Here is a 10,395-nt window from a genome sequence, read left to right on the forward strand (position 1 = left end):
TAACTGAAAAAAGACAAAATCTAAATGGCAGAAAAACAGATGTTGAGCTATCTGATATACATGATATTAAGGCTGGGGTCTGTTTTATTCCACACCCTCGGGCAAGAAACCATGTTTCCATCAACAACCCAAATGGTTTTTCAAGGCTCATCTGAACAAAGTGATTCCAGAAAAAGGGTATTATGCAAATAGCATCTTAAATAATACATGTACTAACAAACAGCAGACGACTTCAGTTCATTCCTTGTATGATGTTAATCAAAAAGCCTTGCTTTCCCGCATTGAATGAACATTATTACCCTTTCAACAGGCTTGAAAAGGTTTTATGTGTGAAGCAAATTCTTAGGCTTTAGCCTTGACAGTCTCATGTACAAATATAGCAGCTTTTGTCGCGGTCTGGTTCTCCTTTCATCAAGCTTTGTGTGTTGACAATTCTTATTTTTTTATGGAATTTTGCAGTAGGCTGTATATTATACGTGATTTATCTGTGCACATCATTATTATTACTTAAAAAAAAAAAAAAACATATGCAGACTACTCAAGACAAACACAAAAGCAAAGACTAAATCTAAAGAAATGAGGAAATATGACATCAGTAACTTTCCAAGCTTTCCATGGGATGCAATTATTCAACTTCTCCATTTCCTGTAACCTAAGAAATAAAAGCAGGAATCTGTTTTAATCCTAACCTCCAGGAAAAGTGCCAGATACTGTGATTCACACTGAGCCTGTCCAGAGGGAGCTTCAGCAAGTGCCAAACAATATCAGACCCTTGTCACCTCCACCACAGAGACACGCCGTCTGCCTTTGACCTTAAAACCATTCAGACCAAAAACACCACCTGTCACATCATGATGTCACTGAAACCCACAAAAGCACAGATATGATAACAGTTTTACGCAGGAAACCATCGCCACAAGGAAAAATCCCCACTAGAGTTCTCCACAAACTTGTTAAATGAAGTGAATGACTTATGTTGGTTTTTGTATAGGTGATGGCTCAAGAACAAAAGCTTTAACAGCTGTCACACTAATCTTGACTGAAGGTGGCAGCCAAATGCAAATGAAGCTATACTCATAAAGTGGAAACCCCTGGTGCAACTCTTGTGTCATGTATATTAAGATAAAGGCAACGTTTATCTAGACACTTCTTACTTTATTGACCACACAGTTGTAGTTTCTGCTCAGTATTTGCATTTTTATTGTTACACCTCACTGTATAATCAGTGATAAGCTAATTTTATTGTACATATAATTTTACATGGCAATTTTTTAACTCTTATCTGCTTTGGCCACATTTTCATGTTTTCTCAAACAACTTTGAGCCCTTTTTATGGAGAGAGCTACTACGACACATCAGTAACAAATCTGCAACCCTGTTTTTCTTGTTCAACAGGCGAAGTAAAAAAATACTGCTTGTGAAGAGTTGAAGCAGTATAAAATATTTGACTGCACACAAACAGCTGAAGGAAGGAGGAATATATTGACTATAGAGGTATACTGTACTGTTAAGTAGGCATGTTTTACATTGTGAATTATTCATTAATATGGCCTTTGAGAATCACAAAGGTTACTGTGGGCAAGTCAGTGACGGATGTAAAAGGGAAGAGAGAGCTGGTGATCCATCATTTCTGTGGAAACCACAGCGCACTGGATTCTCCGAGGTGAGCTTGTTGCTTGGTGATGATGAAGCCATGGCAGCTGCTCTCCTAGGGAAGCTAACACAATCCCGAACTGACTGTGGAACTAGATAAATACAATATGTTCTCCATGTAAATCATAATGTTAGATAAATACCAATTATAACATTATCATTTGAAACATGGGATGCATAGACAATCCTCATGCATTGAATTCAACACATTTGAGACTGGTTCTTTGTTCATGGTTAAATATTGCCTGTAAAGAACTGAAACAAAATGGTTCAGTTTAGAGTAGAGCTTTAGCTGAACAGCTGAAATATGAGCTCTCTTTGAGAGTTGCCATAGGCATTTTTCTTGCTCCAAATCCATCTTAAAGAGGGGAACATGACGTATGAGAAGGAATGGTTGCAATTAACTTCCCCTGAAAATAAAACAAAGTGTAAATGCAAATAATTTTAATATATTCATATACAGGGTGAATATTACACATGAATTTTGTTACCATTTATCAAACAATAACAAAAGAGAAAATAAAATACACACTTAAATTAAGGTGGTTGAGGCATAATAAATAACCATTAATCCGCCATTTCCTTGGGTTCAGCTCCCACTAGGTTACTTGTGAAATAATATTGCTCACTGGCACCTAAATAAACAAATAATGGAATTGATCAGCTTACAAGTCTGAATAATGGTGCCAGACATAATTTGCACACAAATTGTTCTTTTGGTGAACCCCGTCCCCCCAAAAACAGCTTAAAAATTTAAGAAACGACTGGTAGGAACATTGAATACATTCCATAAAATTGTCATTAAAATAGATAGAATCCTACACCGCTATTGAGTACTACAGTTCTCACTCATGTCGAGGATAACAGTCATTTTCCCCTCATATGCAGAGAGCAGGTATCTGAAATCCACCAATACACGGCAGCACCACTGAGCTTCGGCCACACAGGCAGGGGTTTAAGCTTCTTCGGGTCAGAGTTTCCCCAACCGCTTTTACATAGACATATGGGACATCTGCACACCCACGTAGTAAGAGTCCTGAGTTTCAGCTGCAATTGTTTCCAACGCTTGTTACAGGATGAGTCTCTGGCCCAGAATTTTGCGGTTAATCTCAGCCAAGGCCACCGAGAACACAAAAGCCTTCTCATCTGAGAGGTTGGCATAAATGTCAACCTCCTTTTCCTGTTTTTCTGTGAAAAAGGAAAGAAAAGAAAAGGAAAAAAAAAAAATCAACCATGACTCTATTGTTATCAACAGGGAATTGTTCCAATTTAGTATAGGATGCAAAGCAAGGATAGAACTTCATACAAATGTAATTTATTTCATAACCAAATGAAAAACAGCAGATTTGCAGGGAAGTGAAAATCATAAGATTCTCCATGGAAGAGCTGACAACGCATAGACGCTTGCAACTCGGCAATGATTTATTCAGCACAGAGTAAAGAAAGAACCATGTGTGTAAATCATTAATCCACAATATGAAAGCCGTACACTTGGAAACCACATGCCAACCCTGATGGCTCCTGAATCCTAAATATTTCTTCTGACCTAGTGTCCATGGAGAAATGGTCTACTGTTGTCATTTTAATAAACAAGCTTTATCTTTAAACATACTTGGGTTGCTCAACAGAGGGTTTTCTTTAATAGGAGACACTATTTGGTTTACAGCTAGGTGTGGCAGGGAGTGAAGACAGATCAGTGGTGACACGCCAATGAGAGGCTTTTATTCTAAATGCAAATGAAAATAAACAGAAATCTCTAGGGGGAGCGTGAAATCAGAGAAGGACATGATGGGACTGAAGGTCAGTTTGGGGAGAGGGGTGGTAGGTAGGTCTGTATCTGGACCTTGAGGACACAAATAGCATCATCACACACTGCCAGTATTGTTGTATACCTCCTGTTGGCCAGTCACTCCAGATGTGAGAATATAAGTCAAAATCTTTTATTTCTTAGGATATCTGTAATGCTCCTAAAATGTTCCACTTTAAGGTTTTGCTCATTTACTGTTTGACCCAAAAGGCCAAGGTTATTAGTATTCTTTAGAGGTTTTTGCATTGCGCTATTTTTCAGTTTTTCTATGTAAACATGCATTTGACGGACGTGTTCGGCTGTGTTCGTCATTCTAAAAATGCAGCGCTCAAGTTATAGGAAGTTTAACTTATAGGAACTTATAGTTATAGGAAGTCTCATAACTTTGCATTATTACCCATTCCATTGCCCACGTCTTGTTTTTAAACGCAAAAGCATTCTGTCTGAATAGTCGCTTAGGACTTAATCGCATACTGCCTCAGCTCACGTGCATGAAGCGCCATCTACTGGTATTTTCCTAAACAGTCACACGTCAGATTTTCCACCGCAGGATGAGAGCTTATCAATTACAAACACGATTATTTATTTTTGCTAATTATTTTAATTCAGATCGTTTTTCAGTAACTGTTGTTAGTTTAGTTTAGTTTTAGTATTTCATTTATTTAATCATTTCTATTTCAGTTTTACGAAAATGTTTTTTGACCAATAGTTTCGTAAAACTGAAATAGAAATGATTAAATCTTGCCTGTTGCAAGATTATTTTCATAAACGGCAACAGTGACAGGAATTGAAAATAAATGTCACATCGATAGTGAAAAATGTGTTCACAAAAGCAGGAAAGAAAAGTGTAATCAAACATTTTTCACAAGAGCCCTTCACAGCACACTCACTGTGAATGCTTTCCTTTGGATAACTCAAAAAACTTTGACAAAAGCATTTTTCAAAGCATGTTTTTTGGTCAACGAAGCACTTCACATAAGAGCATATGCATATATTCCAAGAGTATATTTCAGCAAATATTCAAAGAAAAGTCTATGAGAAAAATTTATCTGACATCACTGTAAAAGACTAAAGGGGAAAATAACACTCATAAAGTATATAAATAAATAAATCACCCTGGATGTCTACATTTCTTAAAGTCTTATAGTCTTATAGTTATTATAAATCTACAATTCTTACTTTTCCCTAGACACGTGGGAGCACATTACCTTTTTCTTCCTCCTGCTTCTTCAGCCCAACAGTTTTCGGTCTGCCTCGTCCTCTGCGGATTGGATCTGACTGGCTGTTGGAGCGGGATCGCCTCCTATTTTCCATATCACTGGCAGATGATAAATTTATCTTCTCTTTTCTGATTCTTTCTGTTCGTCTTCTTTTGGCATCCAACTGGTCTGAAACACAATCGAAAGGATAAATTATAAAACAGTGGGGGTTGATACATTCACAAACTAGCTAAACCATATTATAAACTGTTTTTACACAAACAGCAGCTCTCTTTTTCTCACATGATCTTTAAACCCATCCCCCAACCATTATTGACAGACTTAAAAGCCAAAAAGGGGGTCTGTCACTTCACATGCAAATCAGCAAATGTAGAAAACCACAACCATATGCAGAGCTATAATCAGAGAATTAAGAGCTTGTTACTAAAGAAAGTAGGCCTGAAAGTAGGTCTCTCTGAGGTAGTTTATTTATAGGGCTCTTTAGTCTTCGAGTAAACATCTTTAGTAACAGACTCTAGCAACCCCGTGTGAAGAGAGCTGACAATTTTCAAAATGACTACACCAGAATAATAATAATAAATTAAGAGCAGTGACACAGATATACAGAATTTGGCCAGATATATTTAATCTTAATATTACATTTTTTTTAAAGATCTCAAAGAAAATTTTCCAGAGAAAAAAGAAAATAGCTATGTTTCTATCACCCAGTTTTTATGCGTATTTTGAAGTATCGCATCAGAAACGAGGGATGGAAATGGGAGGGGGGATCCCTTAATTCGCAAAAAAAATAAATTCCGCTCACTTGAGGTGTTTTCTGAAAAAGAGTTAATGCAAATAATGGGAGAAGGAAACGCATTTGCCGAATAAATTCTGATGTAGTGAACATTAAACCCATGTGACTAATCGGCCTGTTTCCACTGAAGGTGTTTTATTTACTGTTGGTTACTAGGTTACCAATACCACTGCCATCCACTCAAACTACTTGATGGAAACGCACCTAATTCGCATTTGTTTTTTGCAAACTTTAAAAAGATTGAATGGAAACCCAGCTACTGATAGCTGTTTTTTTTTTTTGTGTGTTTTTTTTAAACCAACATATTATTTTGGTCTAGATGTATATGAATAATGTGCAATTGAATTGTATATATTAGGTGCTGTGACTTTTCTGTCAGCATTTCCTTGATATTATTTTCATCACCTTTTTTTATGTTCACTTGTTTATTTTGGTGTGACAAATCATTTGACTACATATAATCCATGTAGTTTCTCAATAAATATGAGTTAATGAAAACTGCATGCATAATATAATAAGAGAATTATTAGCAAAATGCAGTTTAAATATTGTTAGACAAAGTCACACCAAAGTACATTTCAGCTTTCCAAAAATATTTTGTAACATGCATTTACAATAATTAACTCAATTCTGTGTATCTCTTATGACAACACAATCGGTCACCAACAGACATTTTAAATATTTATATAATCAAGTATTTCCATGGCAGCCATTTGATTCTGAACGCAGCGATAAGATCCGTTCCTGCTCCCTCCCTTTCCAGGCCTGCTGTATGACATTAACTCAGGAATCCAGGCACTGTCAATAACCTGCACTAACAAGAAGAGCTCTGTCTGTTCTACAGCTAATTAACACTGTGTAAGTTCTCCAGAAGAAGCCGGGGTTGCATCATGATCGCATGGGAACATTATTGTCAAATATCTGGAAAGATTGGCTGTAAATGTGATCAAATATTCTTATTTTATACTCTAGTCTAGTCTATAGTATTGTCTCATAGATAGTAGTCTTTCATTTAATATTTCATCTGAATTACAATTCCCCTTACAAAAGGAGCAAACAAAGCAAGGACAGGCAGAGCAATCTAAATAAAGTCTGTCCTATTTCAAATTGAGCACATTATTCTCAGCAGAGGGATGGGTAAGCCCTGAATAAGTACTGCTGCTAAAATGGAAACCTAATGTTACAAGAGAAAAGACATATCTCTTAGAAGAAACTATGACTACACTCTTCATTTAACATAATATAAGTAGGATCTCACACTCTTCACATATGAATTCCTTATGCGACTCTACTTTCGTACAGAAAAAATACATCACACCGCTGTAAAAAAATTCAAACAAAGAACATTTGTGCAGATCATTCCAGTCATAACTCAGTGTAACAATCACAGACTGAGTCTGCAACGCCAAAAAACGCAATGCACAAGCCAGCTGGGCTTTGAACAATAAAAATCATAAAACTTCAGCACGCTTGAGACTATCTGCCGATTTCAATGAGATTTCGAACTGATTTTACTGTTTGAATTCTACATCCAACAAAAGAGAACATCAAATGAATGAAAAAAATAAAATCATTTTAAACCACAAGATTAAGTTTACCAATTTATTTTTTTGTAAAAAGCGTTAAAATACCACACGCGCAAAAATCCCTCCTATTAAAATACCAACAAACCTCCAGTTTAACTTTAAGAAAGCCATTTTGTATAATAATCTTTGGGAGAATTTTTTTTTTTAATGACCGTTGGTGTATCATAAAAATGAGTCAACTGAAATATTGTGACTAGTTTCTAGATAACACAGTGGCGAGAGAGAGAGAGAGAGAGAGAGAGAGAGAGAGAGAGAGAGAGAGAGAGAGAGAGAGAGAGAGAGACAGGCAGCAGGAACAAGCTTTTCAGACAGGAATTAGTTTGCCCTTCCCCCATCCCTCTTAGCACTACTCACTCAAGCAAACAGCCACACTGCACCAATCATTTCAGTATTCTCAACGCATCCTGCTGACTGGAAACTTGCCTGTTATTTAATTCCATTCACCAGCCCAGAGTTCAACACATACCAATAGTCTTTTTTTTTTTAAATGAGTCTGACTCATGAGTATAGCCAGAAAACATGGGCCAACTATGGCAGACACATATGCACAGATATTAAAGAGATGAAATAAATGAGTGTTGATTTTCAGTGAGAAATAAAAGTTTGCTGATCAATACATGGAATTACATTCCATTGTCCCTCCCATAGCAGTCACTTTTCAGATCAATATTTACATCACATCTGGTCAAAGGCCACTTGATAAATAATTTAACTGTACATACTTTAGAATAACATAATATAGTAGTGGATATATGGGGTTTTCATATGTATAAAACCCATTAAAGATGCACAATTTACCCATCACTGGAGATCTCTCATTTAATTTGGCATTGAGCAGCTTTCGGCTGATGAAGACGTAGCCACAAGGACAGGATTTACAAGCCACAGGAATCTGAGAGAAACAGAAAGAGCTCAGTGTACACAAGAACAGACTACATTTATGTACAATGACTGTCTAAATATTTCACAACACTGGAGGAAGAGCACTTCAATATTAAGCATTCACAAAGGGATACATGTGGTGTGCCTTAATAAAGGCAACATTGATGTGTCCTTTGACTGAGGAAAACTGGAAACTGACTATGCTAAATTGATGTGCCAAAACACAATACAGTCTAATGAATTTATCTCTGCAACGACGCGAGTTGTGTTTGTTCAAGGGCAAAATAAACATGGGTAATTTATCGTTTATAATGTCAATATATCCTCTCATCATAATTACAAATGAAGTCTTCAGATCATATCATGCACATTTCTAAACAGTTTAATGGCAGAGATTAGCGTTCTTCGTGATGATATTTGACGAGGCGAACACAGACTGCATGAAACCTATGAAATTTCATTGTTTCAATCCAGTAAGCAGGAAATTGTTGTACAGCCTTACACGTTTTCATCGCCAAAGTAAAATGAAAACAAAATTCAGTGGCTAATTATGTGATCATATACATAATATCAATAATATCACTTCAATACAATCGTCAAAAATGAGAAAACCATATTTTACATCACGTAGCAGCGTTGTTTGTAACTCACACACATCTAATGAATAACTTTGCCTCATTAAAGCACACACCATACTAAACAAAACAATTCGGCGAGTGAGAACTTAAACAAAAACACAAAAATGTAACGTTATTATTCTTTCTCAGACAACACCTCACCTGTTGGTCACACTCCGGGCATGATTTGGTGGCCATCTTCACTTTCTTCACTTTGTTTGTAGACATATTTATGACGAAGAGCTTCAATAATATCCCTTGACCGAACAGCAAAACTTCCAGCTGCACTAACGCACACAGAGAAGTGCAGCTGATCGGGATCCCGGGAGCTCAGACACACGCTAGCCGTGCGATGAACCATCAACCGCACTATACACACTGCGCATGCGCCCTGTAGAGCTTCGAAGATCGGTCCATGGCTGGCGGCTCACGTGACCCACAGCTAGCAACGGACAGATTAGGCACTTTTTTGACAACACACTCAAAAATGTAGTATTGTTCGTCACAAAAGCAACTTTTGGAGAGCGAATGGCAATATTACATATTCAAGGTATTTCCAGATATGTCCAGCTACTGGCTGCGGTACCCTCGGAGCATGCGCACTACAGCACGACAGTCACGTGGATCAAGAACAATACGTGCTGATGTAGGTGAAATTGAGCCACTGCCATCACTTTTTAATATAATGACTTGATGAAAACAACTGTTCGATTACGATTTATATGCGATTATAACTATCAATATGAATATAATAGTTTATAATACACTCACAGAAAACATTTTAATGAATGGCACCATGTGACGAATGTGTAGCCTTTAACATGTAGGCCTATTATGTTTGCAACTGTCAATGTTTGTGTGGAAGTGTGTGAGAGCATTAGATCTGTTTTACTTTCCCCTATTTCAAAAACACTATCCTAAAATTGTTTAACCTATTGTTAAACCTTTAACCTAGTGTCTCCTACTCGCTTGCTCATTGTCATAACTTACACTGGAATATGTATAACAAACATTTCTTTGTATATGTATAAACTGTAAGACTAGTTGTGCAAGATAAGCATAATTGTGAAAGGATCTGATTACAACAATATTCCCAACAACCTGGAAAACTGATCCCAGCTATAAAAAAAATCTTATAGTTGGCAGTAGTATCTTGGAAATATCTTAAATCCTGTACATTTTATAAAACATACATTTCATTGATATGAGGGCTCATTTCATGGTATGAATAAGATGTGAAGATATGTACTTTTTTTCTTCAGTTGAGCAGGTGATTTAATTTCTTGGACACAATATCTTCAACAAACTTCTTATCAGATGTTTTAATATCAATCACACTTCTTACATGTCTTCTGCTTCCGTTTGTAATGTTTTTGCCAACTCCTCTTAACCCAACCCCCACCCACTGCTATTTGACAGCAAGGGACACAATCCTATAATTTTCAAAATACAATCAAAATGCAAAATACATTCATCCCATCATCACAAAATACAATCAATCATTACTGAAAAAGTGCGCATGAAATAGAAATGCATGAACGGGAATATGTTTTTGTTTATAACACAATAAGTTGGATACATATGTGAGAGATAATCATAGATTATAGAGCTGATTTTTATTTTAAAAGCTTATGATACTAATCTTGAGTAATGTGAAAAAGACAAAAACATTTCCTCATTCGATGCAAATACGTCATTACAGCGTCTGCAGCTTTTACAGTTCTATAGCCTGTTTTGTGGTTTGTGGAACGCATTTCCTTCATCACTCTTTTAGTCAAGTAGGCATATTATTTCCCCAAACACTGCACATTATACACTGCTTGAAACATCCCTGGTG

The 10,395-nt window shown here is 36.5% G+C and overlaps 1 protein-coding gene across 1 annotated transcript; it reads right to left on the minus strand.

Annotated features, from left to right (window-relative positions):
• Window positions 1-1,137: 1,137 nt before the first annotated feature.
• Window positions 1,138-9,185, minus strand: cUnh16orf87 (chromosome Un C16orf87 homolog). The gene is made up of 4 exons (XM_079867911.1): window positions 8,721-9,185; window positions 7,858-7,951; window positions 4,669-4,848; window positions 1,138-2,841 (listed from the first exon to the last, which is right to left on the minus strand). Exons 1-4 carry the CDS (start codon window positions 8,784-8,786, stop codon window positions 2,723-2,725), a joined length of 459 nt encoding a protein of 152 aa, XP_079724037.1. The 5' UTR covers window positions 8,787-9,185; the 3' UTR covers window positions 1,138-2,722.
• Window positions 9,186-10,395: the final 1,210 nt, after the last annotated feature.

Source organism: Squalius cephalus (assembly GCF_949319135.1).
Source record: "Squalius cephalus genome assembly, chromosome: 3".
NCBI lineage: Eukaryota > Metazoa > Chordata > Actinopteri > Cypriniformes > Leuciscidae > Squalius > Squalius cephalus.

Bases quoted from the DNA above. Each gene is read 5' to 3' on its own strand.
- cUnh16orf87 (XM_079867911.1), bottom strand. From the start codon at position 8,786: ATGTCTACAAACAAAGTGAAGAAAGTGAAGATGGCCACCAAATCATGC. The intron at 4,849-7,857 runs GTAAATTGTGCA...ATTGTGTTTCAG, and splicing joins TGAGAGATCTCCAGTGATGG to ACCAGTTGGATGCCAAAAGA. The intron at 2,842-4,668 runs GTAATGTGCTCC...CCTTTTTCACAG, and splicing joins GAAGCAGGAGGAAGAAAAAG to AAAAACAGGAAAAGGAGGTT.